At 38.8% G+C, this 24,648-nt stretch overlaps 1 protein-coding gene across 1 annotated transcript in view; it reads right to left on the bottom strand.

Annotated features, from left to right (window-relative positions):
* Positions 1 to 24,648, bottom strand: part of DDX10 (DEAD-box helicase 10) — a 258,007-nt gene that overhangs the window by 5,729 nt on the left and 227,630 nt on the right. Inside the window, exon 17 of the mRNA XM_021062753.2 lies at positions 22,894 to 23,030. Coding sequence (XP_020918412.2) covers positions 22,894 to 23,030 — 137 coding nt within the window. The remainder of the gene's footprint in view (positions 1 to 22,893; positions 23,031 to 24,648) is intronic.

The raw sequence follows: 24,648 nt of genomic DNA, 5'->3' as shown, positions 1-24,648 counted from the left end.
ACAATAAGAGTAGGGAACTTCAATATATCACATTCAACAATGGCTAGATCATCCAGACCAAAAAAAAAAAAAAAAAAAAAATCAAAAGGAAATGTTGGATTTGAGCTATACTTTTGACCAAATGGATTTAATAGACATAGACCATTCTGCCCAATAGCAGAAGATACACATTCTTCTCAAGCACATGTGGAACATTCTCCAGGATAGATCATATGAGAAGTCACAAAACAAGTCTTAGCAATTTAAGGAGACTGAAATCATACCAAGTATCTTTATCAACCATAACAGTATGAAACTAGAAATTAATTATAAGAAAACTGAAAAATCCATAATCTACGGGAATTAAAAAACATAGTTCTGAATAGCCAATGGGTCAAAGAAGGAAAAAGAAAAAAGAAAAAAAAAACCCAAAGAAAACAGAAACGGAAACATAAAATATCAAAACCTATGCAATGCAGCAAAATTATTTCCAAGAGAAAGTTTGTAATAGTAAAAGCCTGAATTAAGAAAAAAGATAGACCTCAAATAAACAATCTAACTATACTTTAAGGAACTAGCAAAAGAAGAATGAAGCCCAAAGTTAGCAGAAGCAACAAGATAAAAAAGATCAGAGAAGAAATAAACCAGGGAGACAATAGCAAAGATCAACAAAAGAACTAATATTGTTAAAATGTGTATACTACCGCAAAATATCTATAAATTCAGTGTAATCTCTATCAAAATTCCAATGGCATTTTTCACAGAAAGAGAAAAAAAGGCAAAAACCCTTAAAATTTGTATGGAAACACAAGAGTCCAAAAAATCTGAGAAAGAACAATAAAGTCAGAGTTATCACATAGCCTGATGTCAAACTATACAAATGGACCCTGACTCACAATGGTTTGACTTAATGATTGTTTAATTTTGCGATGCTATGAAACCGACACATATTCAGTAGGAACCATACTTCAAAATCTGAATTTTGATCTTTTCTTGGGCTAGTGATATACACGATGATCCTCTAACACTGTTCTGGGCAGTGGTAGCAAAGCCACAGCTTCCAGTCAGCCACACTACTTACTATGAGGGTAAATAAACAATCAGTACCCTTACAGCCACTCTGTTTTTCACATTCAGTACAGTATTCAACAAATTATATATTTTATTTAACACTACAACAAAGGCATATTGTTAAGATGATTTTGCCCAACTGTAGGCTAATTACAGTGTTCTGAGCACATTTAAGGTCAGCTAGGCTAAGCTATGATTAGAAGTATTAAATACATTTTTGACTTATAGTATTTTCTTTTCTTTGGTCTTTTTGTCTTTTTAGGGCTGCACCTGTGGCATATGGAGGTCCCCAGGCGAGGTGTCTAATTGGAGCTGCAGCTGCCGGCCTACACCAGAGCCACAGCAACGCCAGATCTGAGCTGTGTCTGTGACCCACACCACAGCTCACAGCAATGCCGGATCCCTAACCCACTGAACAACACCAGGGATCAAACCCACAACCTCATGGTTCCTAGTCAAATTCGTTTCCACTGCGCCAAGACAGGAACTCCCCACTTACAGTGTTTTCAAAGAAAACATATGGATAAAGCTCCTTCACACTGGTCTCGGCAATAATTTTTTGGATATGATAAAAAGTATAAGCAACAGAAGCAAAAATAAATAAATGAGATTGGAGCAAACTAAAAAGCTTCTGCACAGCAAAAGAAACAAAATGAAAAGGTGACCTACAGAATGGGAGACAATATTTGCAAACAATATATCTGACATGGGGTTAATATCCAAAATAATTCATACAACTCAACAGGGAAAAAAAAACCAATCTGATTAAAAAGTGGGCAGAGAAACTGGACATTTTCCCAAAGAATACAAATGGCCAAGATGGACAGAAAAAGGTGCTTAACATCATTAATTATGAGGGAAGTGAAAATCAAAACCACAATGAGATATCACCTCACACCTGTCAGAATGGCTGTCATCAAAGACACAAGAGGTAAGTTGAGGAGGATGGGAAGAAAGGGGAACCTTTGTGCACTGCAGTTGAGAATGGGATAGTTGCTATGGGAAAAATATGGAGGTTCCTAAAAATATTTAAAAATAGAACTACCATATGACCCAGCAATCCCAGTTCTGGTTACTATGTCCAAAGGAAATGAAAATAGGAATCTTGAAGAGATGTCAGCAGTCTCATGGTCATTGCAGGATTATTCACAATAAGCAAGACACAGATATAAGCTAGTGTACAGTACAGATGAATGGATAAAGATGTGTGTATATAGATACAATGTAATATTACTTAGCCTTGAAAAAGGACATCCTGCCATTTAAAACAAAATGAAACCTTGAGGTTATTACATTAAGGGAAATACAGAGACAAAGAGAGACAAATATTATACATTATCACTTTTAAGTGGAATCTAAAAAAAACTGAACCCATAGAAACAGAAACTAGAATGGTAGTTACCACAGATTGGGGAGGTGGGGGAAATGGGGAGATGCTGATCAAAGGGTATGAAATTCTAGTTACAAGATGAGTTAATTCTGGGGCTCTAATGTACAGAATGATGATTATAGTTAATGACACTGTATAACACACTTGAAAGTTGGTAAGATAGTAGATGATAAATGTTTTAACCCCCCCCCATCCTCCCCCTAAACCCATTAAGTATGTGATGCTATGGAGGAGTTAATTACTGCTACAGCGGTAATTGTGTCACAGCATTTAAGTGTAGCCAGCCAACATGCTGCATAACTTAAACTTACACAATGTTAGATGCCAATTATATCTCAGTAAGGCTGGGAGGAAATGGGTGGCACTAGAAGCCTCTATTTTATTTATATCCTAATGACTTAGGCAGGACAGTTCTGCCTCCATCTAATTAATGTTCACCAGGAGCTTACTGGATCCAATTAAGAACTGGATTTCCAACATGCAGTGCAGTACAGGTGGGAAACCACTAACAGCTGTGAGTTCCCTTCATCAAATAAGTCTACTCCACTGAACCGAAGGAGGTAAGGAGGTTCATAGCATGAAATGACACTATGTAGTGCTTACAAGACAGGGCTGAGAATCTGAGCCTGAGCTCTGCATTTCCTATTTATATTAGTATTTCTGTGGGATATAGAGTACCAAACTCTCTACATTCTTCAAATGTATGACCATACGACTGCTCAACATCAAGAGTACAACATATTGGGTTGACAAAACACACCCTGAAAAGCTAAAGGATGGTTCCGAGCACTAAAAGCCCCACTAGTGCTGTAAGAGGAAAACTACAAAAGCAAAAGAATTCCAAACTGCTTAGCTTTTGATAATCTACAAAGAGATTTAACTAGTAAATGTCTGGTGTGCCACTTAAAGAACCAACCATACAACAAAACACACACACAGATATCATGTTGCAATGTGTAATCTGAATCAACAATAACAAGGACATTTTACTTCGATGACTGGTGAAAATGCTTACAAAACAGCTTCTCATGATGCCAAACTAGGAACTTCCCAGGCCAGAGATGAAATCTGAGCTGCAGTTGTGACTTACGGCACAGCTATGGCAATGCCAGTTCCTTAACCCAATACGCTGGGCCAGGGATCAAACCCATGCCACTGGAGTGACAATGCCAGATCCTTCACCTTCTGTGCCACAGCTGGGAACTCCCATTTTTTTTTTTTTTGTCCTTTTTTTTTTGTTGTTGTTGTTGTTGTTGTTGCTATTTCTTGGGCCGCTTCCGCGGCATATGGAGGTTCCCAAGCTAGGGGTTGAATCGGAGCTGTAGCCACCGGCCTAGGCCAGAGCCACAGCAACGCGGGATCCGAGCCGCGTCTGCAACCCACACCACAGCTCACGGCAACGCCGGATCCTTAACCCAATGAGCAAGGGCAGGGACCGAACCCGCAACCTCATGGTTCCTAGTCGGATTTGCTAACCACTGCGCCACGACGGGAACTCCTGGGAACTCCCATTTTAACATCTTAATATATATTAATAATTGAGTATTAAATGGAATACAGTTTTCTTGTTTTCTGAATTCTCTAAACCCAAACCTCAAAATTCTCCCAGAATTCTCAGATGTTCCCACCTGTGCTCCTGGTGGCACTTCCTTCCTGGGTCATCCTTTGCTTCAAGACCCATCTTTAATTCCTCATCATCCATGAAAGGTACCTGAACTCCCTATTAAAAATCTTTCCTCTGAATTCCTATAGCTCTAACTATCTGTTAGTCATTTTTCACCTCACATTGTTACCTCCTAACAATAAAGTAATTTTTTTTTTAACCTGTGTGGATCTTAACTCCCAATTAGAATGTAAACTCCTAGGTGGGAATGTAAATTAGTACAAACTTTCCAGAGGGCAATTTGGCAGCACCTTTCAAGTGTGAGTGACCAGCAATTTCTCATCTGAGAATTTATCCCAAGGAAATAATTAGGAATGTGTATAAAGATTTAGTTACAGGATATTTAAGGCAAAGATATTTATAATTCAGAAAGTTGGAAACCCAAAGGTCCAATCATAAGGGATTAATCTGTTAAATAAATTATAAAGTTAGAAATGAAATACTATGCAGCTATTTTAAAACTGTTGCAGGAATTTCTTTACTGACACTGAAAACAGTTACAAAACCAATACAGAATGAGAGTCCATCTTTGTTTAAAAAGGCTGCATGTATGTTTGCATTGGGTAAGAGTTGGAAGATTTTTTAAAAATGTTATTTTTGCCGGTATACATACCTTTTGATTTTTCTAAAACAAGCTTGTATTACTCTTTGCAATTTAAAAAAAAAGGAAGAAAGGAACAAATTTTCGTTCAGGTTCAGAAACTACTTCAAAGTAATTCTGAGCCAAGAATAACCATAATTATTCTTTGTAATTCCACATTACAAAAGCATAGAGACCAGGTGTGGTACAAGAGCATCAACCAGGATCCCTGGGTCCACAGAAGTATAGGGAAAGGTAAGGCTTCTTCTGTCATGACAGTTGGGTCATGGGTTATTTTCAGCATTTCCAAACACCTCCAACTGTGTGGCTGGGACTAAATCTTGGCATTTGTTTTCTTTTGGCTGTAATTATATTAACTGATACTGTAAACACTTGATACTTCAGAAGCCTGGGTGAAATGGAAATTATGCCTTTGTTAATAAAACAAATGTGAAACATTAACTTATTAACTTTCTTGAAAGACAAAAATCTTTCAAGACATAGGGGCTCACAGGAGGAGTTGAAAGCCACAGTTCTCTGTGATGATGAAAACGTTGCAAGTCCTTGGTCTAGACTCATGAACTTGCTCCACCGACCATACAGAGAAATCTGCCAGAGTTCCAGAGGTTTTACTTTTCAGTTTTACATTATCAGGCTTCTAATGAAGGCATTTGATAGTGATTTCCATGCCTCCATCCCCCAAGAAAAAAGGAAAAGGTTAAAAGCCAGTCTTAAATCTAGCTTCTTGTTGAAAAAAATATGTTAAACCTCTTGTCTCCAATGTGACAGTCCTCCCTTTCCTGACAACCCTACACATGCGTAAAGGAGGATTCTCTGTAAAACACACTCTGGTTTTGAAACTTTTCATAAACATTTCAGTGACTGCCTTCTCATATTATTTAGCATAATCTTTAAGGACTCTCACAGTCTGGCAAAGGCCCGCCTCTGTACTCTGTTCTGCGTTACCCCCTCTTTGAGATACGCTCTGTTCCTCTGGACGACTTCTTATTCCCTGAACATGCTCTAGGCTCCTAACTTCCTTTGTCTCCATTTGGAATTCCCTTTTCTGTTTCACAACTATCTGAACACTCCCTATCCTTCAACGCCCAGTTCAACTGTCGCTGCCTCCTCAAAGAGTCCACCTTATGTAATTCCACTTTACACACTGCCTGTGCCTTTCTCAGTCGCACTCGTGGATGATATTAGAGTAACTTTATATAGATCTCTTTCTGTGTTTACTAAATTGTTAAGTTTTTGTAGTCTGGGGCTCTTTGTCTTCTTTATCTCTGAAGATGACCCCAATAAAGAGGTCATTCAATAAGTGTCCACTCATGTGAAGGGCAGAAATGACCTCGTGGAGGTTCTTCCAAGTCTTGAGAAGTACCGTGACTGTAATGAAGAAGGCGATGATGTTTCAACAGATCTTGTTTCTAACTCCAGTTCCAGCAGAGTCATGGAGGACAGCTTTACGCACTGGAGCACCCGCGGCACTCAGTCTGGTCTGTGGGTACACAGGCTCCAGTAGGCTGATCAATCCTCTGTTTTTAATAGCACAAGTTCCCAGTGTTCTAAATTTTGGCTTTGCATATGTTTTTCAAAACTATATAAATGGCCATATTATGACTAAATTCAGTAACTCATTTTTTCAAACACAAAATGTCTATTAACACTCAGTTGGGGACAGGTATAATTTTACCATTACTGCAGGTTCCATATGAGTTGCAAGGGCAATAATCTAACTTTTAAGTACTTAAAGATTAACTACTCTTTCCTTAGTGGTATCTTTTTCCTCCTCCTCTGTCCCCATTACTTAACTGTGTATGTTTCTAGATTCCATCCTTGGCCCTTTAGTCTTCTCATTTTACATACTCATTCTGAGTATTCTCATATGGTTCAGTATTTCAACTATCTTTCATATTGCCAATGACTTTTAACATATGCATCTTTAGCTTAGAGTTCTTTCCTGACCACCAGATTAGCATTTTCAACTAACTCCTGGATACCTCTACCTATATTCTTTTTTTTCTTTTTAGAGCTGTACCTGTGGCATATGGAAGTTCCTAGGCTAGGGGTTGAATTGGAACTACAGCTGCCAGGGTACACCATAGCCAAAGCAACGGTGGAGTCTCAACCCACTGAGTGAGGCCAGGGATCGAACCCACATCCTCATGGATACTAGTCAGAATCATTTCTGCTGTGCCACGATGGGAACTCCTCTACCTCTACTTCAAAGGCACCACAGACTCAAATCTACTCTTCCTGTCATATTTTCCCTTTGAGTGCACAGTAATAACCCTACTAAGAGCCTGGAAATCACCCTTTACCACCTCCTCTCCTTCACATCCTTAATTTAAGTGATCATTTCTTCACTAATTCTTTCAATTAGTCCTCCTGGTGCCGCTGTAACTGCCTTAATTTAGGCTTTGTCTATATTTATCATTTGTCATTCATTGACCTCATTCTCCTGACTCAGCTCTGGGAAGTCTCCCCAGACCATCTCACCCTAGGTTAGAGACACACAGATGCCCCCTAGAACCATGCACTCCTCCATTAGACCATATGAAATGGCACCATGCACTCCTCCATTAGACCGTATGAAACGGTACCAAGCACTCCTCCAACAGACCGTATGAAATGGCACCATGCACTCCTCCATTAGACCATATGAAATGGCACCATGCACTCCTCCATTAGACTGTATGAAACGGCACCAAGCACTCCTCCATTAGACTGTATGAAATGGCACCATGCACTCCTCCAACAGACCGTATGAAATGGCACCATGCACTCCTCCATTAGACTGTATGAAACGGCACCAAGCACTCCTCCAACAGACCGTATGAAATGGCACCATGCACTCCTCCATTAATCCATATGAAATGGCACCATGCACTCCTCCATTAATCCATATGAAATGGCACCATGCACTCCTCCAACAGACCGTATGAAATGGCACCATGCACTCCTCCATTAGACTGTATGAAACGGCACCAAGCACTCCTCCAACAGACCGTATGAAATGGCACCATGCACTCCTCCATTAATCCATATGAAACGGCACCATGCACTCCTCCATTAGACTGTATGAAACGGCACCAAGCACTCCTCCAACAGACCGTATGAAATGGCACCATGCACTCCTCCATTAATCCATATGAAACGGCACCATGCACTCCTCCATTAGACTGTATGAAACGGCACCAAGCACTCCTCCAACAGACCGTATGAAATGGCACCATGCACTCCTCCATTAATCCATATGAAATGGCACCATGCACTCCTCCATTAATCCATATGAAATGGCACCATGCACTCCTCCAACAGACCGTATGAAACGGCACCATGCACTCCTCCATTAGACTGTATGAAACGGCACCAAGCACTCCTCCAACAGACCGTATGAAATGGCACCATGCACTCCTCCATTAATCCATATGAAACGGCACCATGCACTCCTCCATTAGACTGTATGAAACGGCACCAAGCACTCCTCCAACAGACCGTATGAAATGGCACCATGCACTCCTCCATTAGACCATATGAAATGACACCATGCACTCGTCCATTAATCCATATGAAGTGGCACCGTGCACTCCTCCATTAGACCATATGACACTCAGTAGAGTGTCTGTTTTACTGATCTGCTTCATCCATTAGATTCCAAGTTCACTGAGGACAAAAACTGTCTTATTCTTTGCAGTCACCTTGCTTTAGTAACTACAGACTTGATAAATACTTCTTAAATAAATGATGAATGAACCTACTAGGCTAAGCTTCTACACTGCTAAATATTTGATTGGCCCACTTGATTATCACATAGACAGAATAATCTCTAAATAAAATCACATTCTTACTTTCTTTGCAAGCTAGTATATAAGTGGACATTTGAATCTGTACTGTATTTTTTTCAAGTAGCATACCATTTATCCCAAAGAAATCCAAAAGATCAAAGTCACAGAGAAAATTGAAACACTAATGGCAGAAGGAATACTAGAAAGAAGTACCCAATAACCTCAGACTCAGAATAAGAAATCAGACAATACTTTAACATTATAGAAAGACTAAAATTTGGCATTTTGATTCCACAAAAAGAGAGCTATTTTTTATTTTCTTTGAAACAATACATGTAATTTCTCTGGAATGTACAGATCTCATAATATAAAGCATATCTTTTCCCCTCAACATGTTAATAATGAAATGGTTGCTTAACAGTGACTCAACTACTGCTATTAAATATAGTTTTATAAAAATTCTGGTAAGGAAGAAAGTGGCTTTGGAATCAGACTAGCAAATGCCTAAAACTTGGGAAGGCTGCTCGACTTCATGGAATATTAACTCGCTAATTTGTAAAATGTGATTAAGATCTACCTCATAGAAAGTAAGTGATTCAATATTTTTATAGATTGTATTCCATTTAAAATTATTATAAAACAATGGCTATATTTCCCTATGCTTACAATATATCCTTGTTTCTTATTTATTTAACACCTGGTAGTTTGTGTCTCTTAGTCCCATACCCCTATCCTGACCCTCCCCTTTCCCCTGTTCCTGCTGGAAACCACTAGTTTGTTCTCTGTATCTGTCAGTCTGTTTATGCTTTGTTATATACATTCACTTGCTTTATTTTTTAGATTTCACATATAAGTGAAAACATACAATATTCACCTTTCTCTGACTTATTTCACTAGGCATAATACTCTCTGGGTTCATCTACACTGTTGCAAATGGCAGAATTTCATTTCTTTTATGGCTGCATAATATTCTGCCACATCTTCCTTACCCACTCATCTGCTGATTGACACTTAGGCTATTTCCGTATCTTAACTATTGTAAATAATGCTGTTATGAACACTGAGGTGCAGATATCTTTAAAAATTAGTATTTTCATTTTCCTCAGATATATGCCCAGGAATGGGACTGCTGGATCATATGGTGGTTTTATTTTTAGTTTTTTGAGGAACTTCCATACTGTTTTCCAGAGTGACTGTACCAATTTACATTCCTGCCATCAGTGTAAGGAAGTTCCTTTTCTCCACATCCTCGCCAGTATTTGTTTGTTTGGGTTTTTTGATGATGGCAATTCTGCCAGATATGAGGTCATATCTCACTGTGGTTTTGATTTGCATTTCCTTAATGATTAGTGATACTGAACATCTTTACATGTGTCAGTTGGCCATCCGTGTATCTTCTTTGGGAACATGTCTATTAAAGGCTTCTTCCCGTTTTTTAATTGGATTGTTTGGTTTTTGATATTTAATTGTATGAGCTTTTTATATAATTTGGATATTAACCCTTATTGGTCATATCATTTGTAGGATCTTTTTTTTTTTTGTCTTTTCTAGGGCCGCACCTGCAGCATATGGAGGTTCCCAGCTAGGGGTCTAATCGGAGCTACAGCTGCCAGCCTACACCACAGCCACAGCAACGCCAGATCTGAGCAGTGTCTGCACCTACACCACAGCTCATGGCAACGCCAGATCCTTAACCCACTGAGCAAGGCCAGGGATCGAACCCACAACCTCATGGTTCCTAGTTGGGTTCGTTAACCACTGAGCCACGATGGGAACTCCAAGGTTATATCATTTGTGCGTATTTTCTCCCATTTGCTAGGCTGTCTTTTCATTGTGTCAATGGTTTCCTCTGCTGCACAAAAGATTTTAAATTTAATTAGGTCCCATTTATTTATTTTTTTCTTTTCTTTTTTTTTTTTTTTTTTGTCTTTTGTCTTTTGAGGGCCACGCCCTTGGCATATGGAGGTTCCAAGGCTAGGGGTCCCATTGGAGCTGACGATGCCGGCCTAGGCCACAGCCACAGCAACTCAGGATCCGAGCTGCGTCTGTGACCTACATGACAGCTCATGGCAAGGCCAGATCCTTAACCCACTGAGCAAGGCCAGGGATTAAACCCGCATCCTCATGGATGCTAGTGGGGTTTGCTAACTGCTAAGCCATGATGGGAACTCCTTTTATTCCTTTTGCCTTAGGAGACAGATACAAAAAATTTAAGTCAAAGAGTAATCTGTATTTTCTTCTAGGAGTTCTATGGTTTCAGGTCTTACATTTAGGTCTTCAATCCATTTTGAGTTTATTTTTGTATAAGGTATTAGAAAATATTCTAATTTCATTCTTTTACATGTAGTGTCCGGGTCTGTCAATAACAGGAAAGACTGTGGTGGGCAGGGAGTCAATGAGAACTTTACTTTTCATTTAATTTTTGCTGCAAAAACTAAAGCTGCTAAAAAATAGTTAATAATAAAAAGATCTTCATAGTTCAAAAGAACTGCTATACCATCAACACGTCATAACCTAAATTATTAAGCATGAAAATACATGCAAGTTTTCTCCTCTTATCCCCAATGAATGACATGCTGCTTTAATTCATAACCTGAATTACCTTCCCAGTCCTCAGTTGGAGTTCTCAGGTCATCTGAATTCACTCTCCTATTCTCATAAACTTCATGCTGGCATACACCTTTCTAATGAGTTGCCACTCTGTGGTCTAGAACAGCAGCTGTTTCTTACCCTCATCACCTCCATGAAACCAATTAGAATCCAAGTCAAGATAGACACATGGTTGAAGGACGATGGAATGTAAAAAAGCTGAGGAGTCCCCTCTGGTAGGAATACGTATAGTTATAGAGTCACTGTTTGGGTAAATATTTAAATTTTAATAACTGTCCAAGCAGTTCATGGTAGAGTGTGAGGATGAAGGGTAATGATTCCTTCTTTCCTAAAAAAGAGGTTTTCAATAATTCTTCAGGTCTCACCTCGGAGAGGGTTTTTCTTAACCACGTCATATAAAGCCAACCCTCCCAATTCCTCTTTCATTATCCTTTAGTTATCACTTGCATGGCCCTGACCATCATCTCTTCTCTCTGCATCCTCTCACTGGAATGTGAGCTTTATATGGGCTGCAATCTAGTCTTTCTTCTTTATGGCTCTATTCCAGGCACAGGGAAACTTTCAGTTGATTTAATGTCTGCATAAGGGAAATGCTAAGGAAGGAGAAAGAAAGACAAGTAAAGGCATTTACCCTATTCCAACTTGGTAACATGGACTCTTTATCCATACACGAAATAGGATACATTACATGGCATTATTTTCGTTATATCATTCATCATTTCCACCTAGTCTGTAGGATAGTTTTGAAGACTATTGTGTGTCTTGGGTTTAATGAATGATTTTGATGAGGAAGAAAATGTAAAGTAGATATTCCAGAAGACATTAAATTCTATTCTTGTAAATGTATATACTCATTGAAAAACTCCTACCACGGTTTTGCTTTTAGTACTTAACATGATTATCATATATTAATGACCCTATTACATATCATACTCTGCTTTCTTTTTACCCTCATTAGACCTTCACAATAACTATGCAAGGTAAGAATTATCTTCATTTGACTGATGAAGAAAACTGAGGGTCAGAGAAGTTAAGTACTTGCTCATAGTCCACAACTTGAAAAAGAAAGTAACATCTGAACTTAGGTCTGACTCCAAAAGCAACAATTTCCCACAGAGCCAACGAGCCTGCCTTTGTTCTAATACAGACCTAATTTCACAAAATTCCTACTTCTCTCTATGTTGCCAAGTTTAGGATATGACATGTAGACCACTATTCCAAAACTCTATGCAGGGGTGCATGTGGGCAAGGCATTCAATATCTTGGTTCATAGAACCTCATGTAATTCACATCGTACACCTGCTCAAGGAACTATTTTTATAGTACAGATGCTTCTGAGACCATCCTTCCAGGAATAATCATAGTTTAAATTCCTATGTATCAATAGAGAAAGGTGAAAGGAGAGAGCCTTATTCATTGATACACTATTTTTCCATGTAGAGGAAATGACCAAGTCCTATTCTGCTTGATTTTTTAAAAATTCTCTCTCCGGCCCTTAGGAAGCTTTAGCCACCAGACTTAACAGATAATACAGAACGGGATGGGCTGTTACAATAAGAAGAATGTAATCCCTACTACCTGCCATGAAGGGGAAGATCACTCAGTGTTAAACAGCATACTTTAAATAACTGATGTGTGAATAAAGCCCAACACAAAAGACGAGAATATTCTCTGCAACCTCTCATCCACATTCCTTGAGCTCAAGGATGCTGAACTTAGAACTGCTACTCCAAACCTCAAGAATGTTCCATGTGCTCTCTGATATGACTGTAGCCAAGGCACTGTAGAAGAAAAAGATCTGCTGGGAAAATCTGTTGACTTCTGGTTGTACGCAGGGCTTTGCAAAAACACAAGAGTGAGCACTAAACGTCCAAGGACGCTGAGGCAAGCAATTCTAATCATTTAAGTTATAAAATGGCAACCAAAATCACCAGGGATTCTGTACGCTTGACACGGGGAGAGCCTGTAAGCCAGAAAATGTCACGATGCCGAACATGAGAGCTCCTAACTTCTGCAGTGGCTGCGTTTGTTCTCGCACGATCAGGGCTGTGTGAGTTGGTGTGTGTGACATCGTAAAATGGAGGATCAACATCCCCATACAAGCCTATTCAGAATCCCAACAAAAGCCAGGACAACGGGCTGCTGGAAGAAAGCACAGCCCTTTACTACAGTGTCTGTGCCGCTTTTCAGCCTCGTTCTTTTTTCTCTTCTTTAGACTGCAAAGAAAAGAATCAGGTGAAACTGCAGACAGATCTAGCTGCAAGCAAGAAGAGGACTGAGTGGAGAACTGGGAATATTCACTCCCACAGAAACCTGAGTGTCCTTTTATGACATGCCGCCAAATTATGTGTGGAAAGCTACCAAGAGTTCAGCCTCTGAATGTCCAGTTTGTGCCCCTGTTTGTATAAAACTCTCCTTGCATTCACGTAAATGTAGCTTGGACGTGTTTTTAAAGAATTCTAAGCTAATAATAAATGACCTTGGAACGATTAAAAAAATTCACAGAAGTCTTCATACCCATCCTTAAGTACTGGCACTCAGATATTCAAATATGTTGTGCCAGAGACTTTTCCCCTTATCATAAATTTTCATTTACTAGGCTATGGCAACAGCCGTGATGAAGATTAATTACTGCAGTACATTTCGTAAAATCTGCCCAGCTTCCTTCTGATGATGAAGGCTACCACATATAGAAAGGAACTGAAAATGTATCATATCCTTAATGTCTCTTTTCTAGCTGCTCGTTCAAGAAACAGATTTGTAAAAACAATTTAGTCAAAGAAAAGACTGATTGCCTCAGAGTTCGTTACAAATATAACTGCAAGAGCGGAAAATGTCCTCTTGGATCAGAATTCTAATAACCGGCAAAGGCTGGGGACCATGAGGAGGCACAGGGACAGCCATCTCACTCCTGTTTCCCGTACATGCATCCTTCTAAAACACACACACGTCACTTGGGATGGGTAAAAAGTTTTGGCTCCCCCAATCTCTAGTTTTTGTGGCTTATAAACCCACTTGTGAATCTGATGAAAATTTGTGACTCCTTTTCCAGACAAAGGCATAGGCGTGTCAGTGCCGCGTGCACACCCACACCATCATTTGCCTACAATTCAGTGTGTGAGAGCCCCCGAAAGTTCATCCATAGAGTCCAAGTTCAGAAACTCTGCTCCGCAGCAATTGAGAAGACATGCATAATGATTTCTCTTTTCCCTCAGTAAAAAAAAGTATTTAAATACCCATACAAGTTGGCTTAATATTATAGATCTTTCTTGCTATTAGGTTGCATGTAAAACCCTTTCTGTTCCCCTAAACCTGTGCTCAGCTTTTCTCCTCAAACTGCTTTCACTGATGAGCTTTTAATACTCAAGATCATCACCCATCCAAGCACACCGCAGTGTTCCAGCAATCTGACAAAATCAAGTTTTACAGTTTCGTCTTACTCTTCAATAGTACTTCAAATGATTTCAAGAGAGAGAAAATCCAATCTACAGCAAAGTTCTTCATTAAAGGATTAGTTTTAATAGTGAAAACAATAGAAAACAAAACCAAACAATAAGAACCAGAAACCTAAGCATGGGTACAACCTAAAGTTCTACAGGAGGAATGGATAAAGAAGTTATGGCATAACTAAATGATGTAACGTCAGTTAGGTATTAACAAATTCTATCTGAAGCAATGTGAAGTTTTTAAAAAGGATGGTGTCATTATCAAAGATGGTCCTAAGAAAGTGTCAACAGTCTTTTCAGTGAAAGCACCATTGCCATGCACCATAATTAGGGCATAGCCAAGAGATGGTTCATCTCGGCCTCATGGCATCCAGAGCCATTCGTCCGTCTTAGAGATTCCAGCACTTCTGAAACATGACAAACTCACCACTATCACTGAGTGATAGTTATTCAAAGCGGGCCTAAATGATAGAGAAGTAGAAAACACAGGACAAAAACTGAGACTGCAAGTAAGGTCAAGCTGGGAGCTTCCCAAACCCCATATTTCTCAAAACGCCTTCCCCATCCCAACTCTTACCTCAGAAAACAACACCTTCCTTTCTCAATCGGGAGCAACGTTTCCCCCAAGACAAATAATACTGCCTTTCCCCACCTCTGTCTCAACAATCTGCCTTAGAAGTTCTCCATGCATGCTATACATCACACAGGATATCCTTTTGTTTTGTTTTTGTTCTGTTTTAGGGCAAGAGCAAAAGAGAGAAAGCCAAAAGGAACACAATTTAAAGAAAGTCAAGTAAATTAACTCCTCTTGTTATTCACAATTCCTGTTAAGTTCTGATAAAAGCTCTATGAAATTTGATAGGTCACGAACTTTGTATTTCATGAAGAAGAGATGATTGAGATTTTCTCTTGAAAGCTGCTAGGCATACTGGACCCAGGGATAAATCTCTGAAGTTAAAAAGAATAAAAGGAGAAGTTCCCATTACGACTTAGTGATAACGAACCCAACTAGTATACTAGTCGAACTTAGCAGTAACGAACCCGACTGGTATACTAGTTGGACTTAGCAGTACTTAGTGGTAATGAACCTGACTAGCATACTAGGATGTGGGTTTGATCCCTGGCCCTCCTCAGTGGGTTAAGGATCTGGCTTTGCTGTGAGCTGTGGTGTTGGTCGCAGATGTGCCTCTGATCTAATGTCGCTGCGGCGGTAGTTTAGGCCTGCAGCTGCAGCTATGATTTGACCCCTAGCCTGGGAACTTCCGCATGCCAAAAGAGCAGCCCTAAAAAGACCAAAGGAAAAAAAAACAAAAAGAGTAAAAGGAAAGCATGGCAGGTACACAATAAAGTCAATATATCATCATGCTGAGCCACCTCCTTTCCATGTCTATTGCTCACAACTAGATTCACCAATGAATAGTGTTCAAGTAAGAGAAAACTGTAGCCAATACTATTTAACAATCACCTAGACTCAGTAAGAAAAATCCCTTTAAAAAAATCATCTCCTATACCTGGCATCAATAATTCTACCAATTTATATAAAATAAATAATGTGCCACACTCAGCCCCAACCAAAACCAGTTAAGAAAGGAAAATACTTTCTGGGAATTTTTCTTCCCCCCAGATTCATCTTTGATTCATACACATTTCTTTTCCAGGTGAAAAGTCTTCCACAGATGACAAAGCTGACTGTAAAGCCTTAGAAGAGTAGTTGAAACCACGGAGATTAAAGCGGTTCTCTCTCTCCTTTGTGTAAGAGAGAACTTTTAAAGATGGGCAAGTTCATTTAAAAACAGAAAACTAATATCAAACTGATTTTTAAAAACAAAACAAAACCTCCAAACAAATGGGAAGACAAATGAAAAATCCTTGATCAGCTTTTTGATTCAGAGCTGTGTCAGACCACGCAAAAAGAGCAGCTAATTGTATTAGATGTGAAAATTTACTCTGTGTAGGAAAAGGTACCAATTCATGTAGATGTTTTCATGTCTAAACTATGCCAATAGTCTCAGTACAAATAATAGATGTAATTGGTCTTATACCACCTAGAATAACCTACCAAACACCCCACTATACAACAATTCTTCATAAAGCCACCTGCCTCAGCCAGAGACTGCAGTCTGTGAAGAAAAGATTGATGTAACACAGTAAGAGTCTAACCACAACCTTTTCCTCTTTCCCTTTTTTGTTTGAAAAAGGTTAAGATTATAAATATTAAAAACTTAATTTGACTGGATAATGAATATCTGGAACATCCAGCTGCTTCTTTTTCATCAAATTCAATACTTTGCAAATTCTCACATCATTAGCAATTCACATGAAGATGGTTATAAGCCAAACATGATGAATGCTGCTAGATATACAAAAATTAATCTTATATTACACGCTCAGAACCAAATCTCTCTCAGCTTGTGAGGCACCGCTAAAAGGAACACTTTTATTGAAAGAAGAGTTTAATTGGAATATTGGAATATGGTTGAAGACACTTGTTTCACTTCAGATGCCATACTCTTTAGAAGGGCAATTTACCTTTCTCCCGGCTCATTGACAACTTAAAACTGACTTCAGGTTCAGTTTGGCCATCGCTCCCCTCAGGAAACGCCTTCTGGTTTGCCAAGCACAAGTTCGGCCCATCATTTTCCCACTCACCTATCTAGCCCTCTCCCCACCGCCTCCCCTACAAATCACAGTACTTAACCTTTACCTTGTTTTGTAATTGCTTGCTTAGCTGTCTCTAACCCTCACTGAACTAAAAGCTCTGTGAAAGCAGGAAAGGCACTTTTCTTGCTTAATGTTCTACCCTCTGTACCTGCACCATGCCTGGCACAGGATAGGTACTAAAAAATTCTGAAAGAACGAATGGAGGAAATGTGACAAGAAGCCAGAGACTACAGATCAAGTGGGTATTTTTAACTCTCAAATAAATAGAATGTGATTTAAATAATGCAGAAAGTTCTTTTTCCAGTTCTTGGCATCACATATAGAAGCTTGTTAAAATATGTTCACTGTGAAAGCAGTAAAACTCTATTATATGGACTATTTGGGAGATAAAGAAATGAAAAATCACTTATGATCACAAAGATAATTGCAATGTTTGAGGTCTTTTGTCCTCAAAAGGTGTTAAAGCCTATATCAAAACTCACTGAAGACAAGAACACATGATTCTGTGTAGTGCCCAGCAGACCAATGAATTCTCTGATGTCACAAAGTCCACTGCAACAAAGAGCCAGATTTCCTACCAAACTGTTGCGTCGCTAGTTTAATAACAACAAATCCTAACGTCTTGTATTAACTCCATCTGTGCTAATTCCACAGTTCCAAAGGAGGAATCAGAAATGAAAGCCAAAGAGTAAACCACAGCCTGGACCAATACGTAAGATGGTTGAAGATGAGAAAAGAAGGCAGAAACTATCAAAGCAAGCCCTCTCCTCTATATCTACTTTCAAAAATAGCAAAAACTTGGGAGCTTCCAGTGGAGTTCAGGCATCTGCTGCTGACTCACCAGCGGACATTCTTCTGTACTATGGGTAGACTCTCTCCTCCCCCTATTTCACAGCTTTGTTTCTGAGGATAAATGGAGTTATTAATGGCAGAATTCTTAAAATTCCTTAGAAGGAACTCAGGTTGTATAATTTTCTTTGTCCTTGGGACCACCTTATAAGCAAGGTATTTCTTTTTGTCATGCTGACATAAAGGAGTTGAATTTTATATATCAGAACCTCTTAAAATTTTTTTGTTAATTTTTTGCCTTTTTTTTTTTTTTAGGGCCACACGGGTGGCACAGGGAAGTTCCCTGGCTAGGGGTCGAATTGGAGCTACAGCTGCTGGCCTACGCCACAGCCACAGCAATGTGGGATCCAGGCCGAGTCTGCAACCTACACCACAGCTCACAGCAACGTTTTAACCCACTAAGCGAGGTTTGGGATTGAAACTACATCCTCGTAGATGCTAGTTGGGTTCGTTAACCGCTGAGCCACAATAGGAACTCCTCAGAATCTCTTTTGAATCTCAGTCTTAGAGATGACAATTCTGATAACTCTACAGAGGGTTAAGGATGGTTTAAATTCTCCTGCAGCTATGCACTGAGCTGAGGAGGAAGACAGAGGTACAAATTCTTTAAAATCCTATCAGACTTCCCTGAGGAGGAATTACTGACCCCAAGTTCAGTTGTTCTCCACTAAATCTGGCTCTCCTTTGCCGATTTCCTACTGACTAAGTGTCTCACCAGGTAGACAAAAGTGTTACTTGTGCTGAATATCTATGGGTGTCACCTGAATGAAGGAAAAAGAAACACACAAAGGAAACTTTCAAAGAAATTAGTTGATACTATTGGTATATCCAATCCCATGTAAACTCATATTTGAAAACCCTAGATTTATATCCACAAAATGACCTAGAGGGAGAGTAAAGACGACGGAGAGGCTGGGACACTAGCTGTTCCTGGAATTACTGAGCAAGAGCTAGAAATGGGGCAGCAAATAAAACCTGTGAACAAGCTAGGAGGATCCTCTAAAGCTGACATCACAACATCTTAGCATCTAGTCATGTTCATAAGAGGCAAAGAAAAAAGACATAGCAAAACTGGAACAATACAGGAAAACTGTATTTGGTGCTATTATTATGCATAGCAGTAGCATAATATTACGCAGTAGCTATGCATAATAATACTACTGTCAAAATTCTAGTGTACATGGAGTACACTGGAAGACTTTTTTTTGGTCTTTTGCCTTTTTAGGGCTGCACCCATGGCACACAGAGGTTCCCGGGGGAGGGGTTGAATCGGAACTACAGCTGCTGGCCTCTGCCACAGCCACAGCAACACAGGATCTGAGCCACGTCTGTGACCTACACCACAGCTCACAGCAACACTGGATCCTTAACCCACTGAGCGAGGCCAGGATTGAACTGGCAATCCTCATGGATCCTAGTCAGGTTCGTTAACTGCTGAGCCATGAAAGGAACTCCTAGAATACTTTTTCTTATCCAAAACAATGTGGTCTTAGTTTACATATATCTTTATTCATTGCCATTGAGGTAATTTCAAGAGAGAAGGAAAAATGACAGTATAAACAGAAACTTCACAGGCAGACTATTCATTACTCGTTAACTTACCTTAAACCCTGCCTTCTGGCCCAGGAATGGAAAACAGGTTTTATCTTGTATACCAATCCCAAGTGATTGATGGAGCCTATCTGAGAACTGCCAGGGCTAAATGGAAAGGAGTACAGACAAAGCCTATCCTGGATGAGGGATGAGGAAATTAAGCACAAGGAATATGTATGGCCATCCTGGGTCTAGTCCAGGGGTTCTCAACTGTGAGGGATTTCACTCCCTAAGGGATATCTGGCAATGTCTGAAGATATTTCATGTTATCCCAGCTGGGGAGGTGCTAATAGTAAAGGATGATGCTAAACAGTCTAGAACGACCCCAAATCCCCCAAAGCAAGGAATCATCTGGGCCAGAATGTCAATGAGGCTGAGTCTGGGAAACCATGGTCTAGTGAAATCTATCCTATGATTAGTCCATGGGTGAGGTCTTCAGCCAAAGACATTAAATCTGTCTTGGGGTGGTTTTCCTGCACTACTTCTCCTAATGCCAGAGTAATCCTTTATAACTTGATTGGAGTATTAGAAGCAAGGAGTTGATTTGATTCAGGCAGATCTACACTGATCTGTCCCTAACTTGTACTGTGATCACAAATTACTTCATCCCATCAAGGCTTGTTTTTTTTTTTTTTTTTAACCTATAAGAAGAGGGGGTTGGACTAAATAATCACTGTGCTCATACAAAGGACAAAACTGCTAGGAAGCCCCTAAATGCACTTAAGGAATAAAGCCCTAGTTGATAGTCTTGTCAACAAAAGACAATTTTCTTCAGCTTAAGACAAGTTTATCAATTCCTTGCAATCTCTGATAATGCAGTTTCTAGTTATGTATGAACTTAAAACTATTTTAACTTTCATATAAGGCTTAGATATTCCCATCTGAACCTTTGTCACTGAATTAGATGCTATGACACCTCTTGCCCCTCATCACTGCACCATGTGAATTTGGCTTCTTCCAATTCTCCCAACATCTATTCTGTCATCTCCTTACCATTTACCTACAAGGACTGGTGATATAGCTGCTTATCATTATACTTCTTTTACTCTCCTTTTATCTCCTTCACCAATCAATTAATCAATACAAATATTTCAGAGCCTTTCTCTGTGCTTATGACATGAATGTTGGGGAGATGAGTAGAGGCTAGAGTTGAAAGTGTTGGTATAAAAAGACAGAGTTTGTAGCTACAAAGCTATAGGCTAAGGAAGAGGATGAAACACATGTGAATAAGATACTAGAGAACAAGTAATATTATCTAGGTTGAAGCAGGGAAATGTCACAAAGAGGGTATGAACTGCCAGAAGAATGAAATGAAATGTCTGCTGTGCATAGGTTAAGGGTGATCCAAAAACTATCATAAAAAATTTTAGAAAAAAGTCCTTATGAATCAGATACCTAATATCAGACATTATGCCAGTGATTTCAAAGGTTGGCTCTGTTTTAAAAGTATGTCAGACAGATGTGGAAAATTTGGCCGAAGAACAAACTATGAGAACAAATTAAACTTTTCTCCAGAAATGTATACGTGTATGTGTGACTGGGTCACCTTGCTGTACAGTAGAAAACTGACAGAACACTGTAAACCAGCTATAATGGAAAAAAATAAAAATCATTAAATATAAAATAAAATAAAATAAAATAAAATGTTTCCTCTCATCTAAAAAAAAAAGAGTTCTCTCCAGAGAGTAAAATTACACAGAAACATTCGGAAGTTAATGATATAAAATCATATGGGTTAAGTTATATCACACTCATAGAAACAATTCTGAAAGAGGGACATTTATGTAAGAATAAAAAGGGCAACAGACTTAACTACACTGATAGTTCATCAAAGTGTGGACATGTGCACCAAGAAGCTTTCTGAAGCAGAGTCTGCATATTTACTCATAGAGGTCAATTTCTAAAGACTAGGATTATGTCCTGAACCTAAATTATTTAACACTTAATATTTATATATTTTTCTAAATCCTAATAAATTATTTTCACCTGTGGTGCTTCTTATGGTAGTAAAGCTACTATTAGTTATCTAGTCTGCAAAACTAGAAAGCTATTGTGTCCACTACCTAGTTTTCCAATAGCAAACGTCTCAGGTTTCTGGCGTTACTTGGGAAGACTGTATTTTGGACAAGTCATTTTCACTACTGTAAAATAATTGTTTGAACGAGCACAAGATAAAAATGAAGAGGAACTTTGAAAATATCTCCCTATAGCATTTGCTCCTAAGGGATGATCTTTTTGAGATCTTTTCGTAATGTTTTTGGTGAAAACTAGATTATAGCTCTTTGTGGCCTATTTTTTCAACTCTGAACTTTCCAGACTAGCACTTGAAGGGTTCCAACAAGTTCCTCTTCCCTTTAAGCATATTAACTTCATCTGCCATTAGCACCTCCCTTGTGCCTAAACAGGTTCATTAATTTAGAATGTCCAGGCAGTTCAATATTTTCAACTTTTATTTTATTTTTATTTTTTGTCTTCCTCAGCAACACCTGTGGCACATGTACGTTCCCAGGCTAAGGGTTGAATTGGAGCTGCAGCTGCCAGCCTACACCACAGCCACAGCAATGTGGGATATGAGCTGCATCTGCCACCTACACCACAGTTCAAGGCAACGCTGGATTCTTAACCAATGCGCGAGACCAGGGATCAAACCAGTGTCCTCATGAATACTAGGGTTTGTTACTGCTGAGCCATATTGGGAACTCCCAATATTTTCAGCTTTTAAATCAACAGGCTCTCAATATAACCTAATACACAGTACTCTGAAAACAAATGCTGAGCAAGTCATTCATCACATTTCATCTGTTTTTGGCATGGCAGCAAATAAGTCCATATTAAAATGAACAGGTTCTCGTCTGAGAGAATGTCAAGGGCTGTTTATGTATGAGTTTTTCATTATTTTATGTTTCTTAATTTTATATCAAAGAATGTTAAGTATAACTGCCCTTTTAAAAAATTCAGAGATAATTTTTAACAACATTCTCCACAGAGTTCGACGGTGAATCCAAATAAAATCTTACCTCCGTCTGCACTAAACATACCTTAGAACATCAGATACTTAAGCATAAAGGATTCAGAAAGAGAGATAAGAAAAAGGGAATAGAATAAGCAGGAGAAACTACAACCGTGTATCACTCTTTATCTGTTAGCAGGAATTACAGACACAGTAAAAGGCCCCTAAAATGAGAAAAGACTGAGACATTGTCTCCACACATCTTCTGAACTTATTAAAAGGAGAGCTGCTATGAATGGTAAAAACACACCTGATTTGATTTCCCACATCATCACTGTCTGATTCTTCGGAGCTTCTATACTTATCAGGATCTGGAAGTGTGCTTGGATCAAACCCATCAGTGTCGTCGTCACTCCAATCGAGAAAAGCTTCCTCTTCATCTTTGGCCTAAGAAAACACAAGAGAAAGTGTGGTTTCAGAAAAGAGCTGATAAACAATCAGGTCTTATTTCTAACGCCAAATAAATACCCCAATTGAGATCCACAAATTAGAAGCCTTCTATTCTGGTGGAAGCCTCTGTGACTTTCAGAGCCATAATCACTTGCGCTGAGAAAGAAAACCTACATCATTTCAAAAACAAAACAAAATATGGTCAAAAAGTAAATAGTTTAAATCCCTTAAATGAAATATGGGAAAAAATTGAGTTTAATTACTTCCCTGTAAATCAACTATCAAGGAAATAAAGTATAAAATAGTTTTCGTGCTCCTGGCATGATGCAAGTTTCAAGACTACCAAAAATATCAGGTGAAAATATAAAAGGCCAGAAAAAGAGTACAGAAACATGTCTCATCATTTTATGATGACAGCAAGTCTTAAACTAACAATCAGATCTGTTCAAGCTCATTAACGGTGGTGGGGTGGGGGTGGGGTGGGGGGCTTCTAAACACAAATTAATGAAAAAAATAGGATGAAGACCAAGATACAGAAAATGCAGTGACACACTGAAGAAGTTGGGAACTATTTAGTTTCATGCAACTAGGCAGGTAAGATTTTTTGCTTTTGTTTTGCAGTGATTTATTTTTGTCAAAGAACAAAGTAACAGAATGTTAAAATAAATTCACTACATATTTATGTACTGAATAACCCTTATAACGAATTTATTGCGGGCAGATTGGTTTTGTCACCTGATAGATGCTAGATGAGAAATTACAAACAAGCACTGTCACATGTGTTTATTCGATTATAAGCAGTAAGCAGGACCAAAAAAACAAATTTCTAGATGAATATCTCTTAGTTACCATCTTTATGGTAACTATAATTCTTCTTCACACCATATGAGACAAGCTCCATTGATTCTTTGACTTCAAATATTTAATGCTCCCAGGAACTGAATAACAACTCAGAACAGCATAGCAACTGACTGTGCAGGCCCCTGCTGAAGTCCCCTAACACTTTCTGAACAGCTCTCCCTGGATAGCCTCTAACATAACAAAAGCAAGAAGAAGTAAAGAAAATAAGGATTAGTCACCACTGCCAAAGTCCTTTATGGCTTTCCAGGTAAAGTTTCCTGCTAAAAATAAAAGGTCTGGAAATAAATATCAGAAGGGAAAAAGAAAAGGCTGCCATTAGAGTTTTAAGCAGCACACTCAACAGCATACTATTGGTCCGCTTGAAAATAATCAAGGATATCAACAAAAATTGAATGTCATCATACACTCAAGAACACCAATCTCCCGGGCTACAAAATATTTCCAATTTTCCAGTCTGATGCTTTCAGAGGCATCTGCTATCTAAAGGTGGAAACCAAAGCAATTCTCAAGGTTTTTTGGTCTCGGGGTACTTTTATGCTTAAAAAATATGAAGGACTCCAAAGAGTTTCTGTTAATGTGGATAATATCTATTGACATTTACTGTATTATAAGTTAAAACAAAATTTTAAAAAATTCATTCATTTAAAATAAATATTACTCTACATTAATATAAACAGTATTTTTATGAAAATAGCTACAATCTCCAATACAAAAGAACTTTATTTTATATTTCTGCAAGTCACTTTAATGTCTA

Source organism: Sus scrofa, chromosome 9 (genome assembly GCF_054392235.1).
Source record: "Sus scrofa isolate SSC_HxYL_T2T_F1_AM1 chromosome 9, Sscrofa_HxYL_maternal_Yorkshire_Landrace_v2.0, whole genome shotgun sequence".
NCBI classification, from domain to species: domain Eukaryota; kingdom Metazoa; phylum Chordata; class Mammalia; order Artiodactyla; family Suidae; genus Sus; species Sus scrofa.
This window is presented reverse-complemented; position numbering and strand designations above follow the sequence as displayed.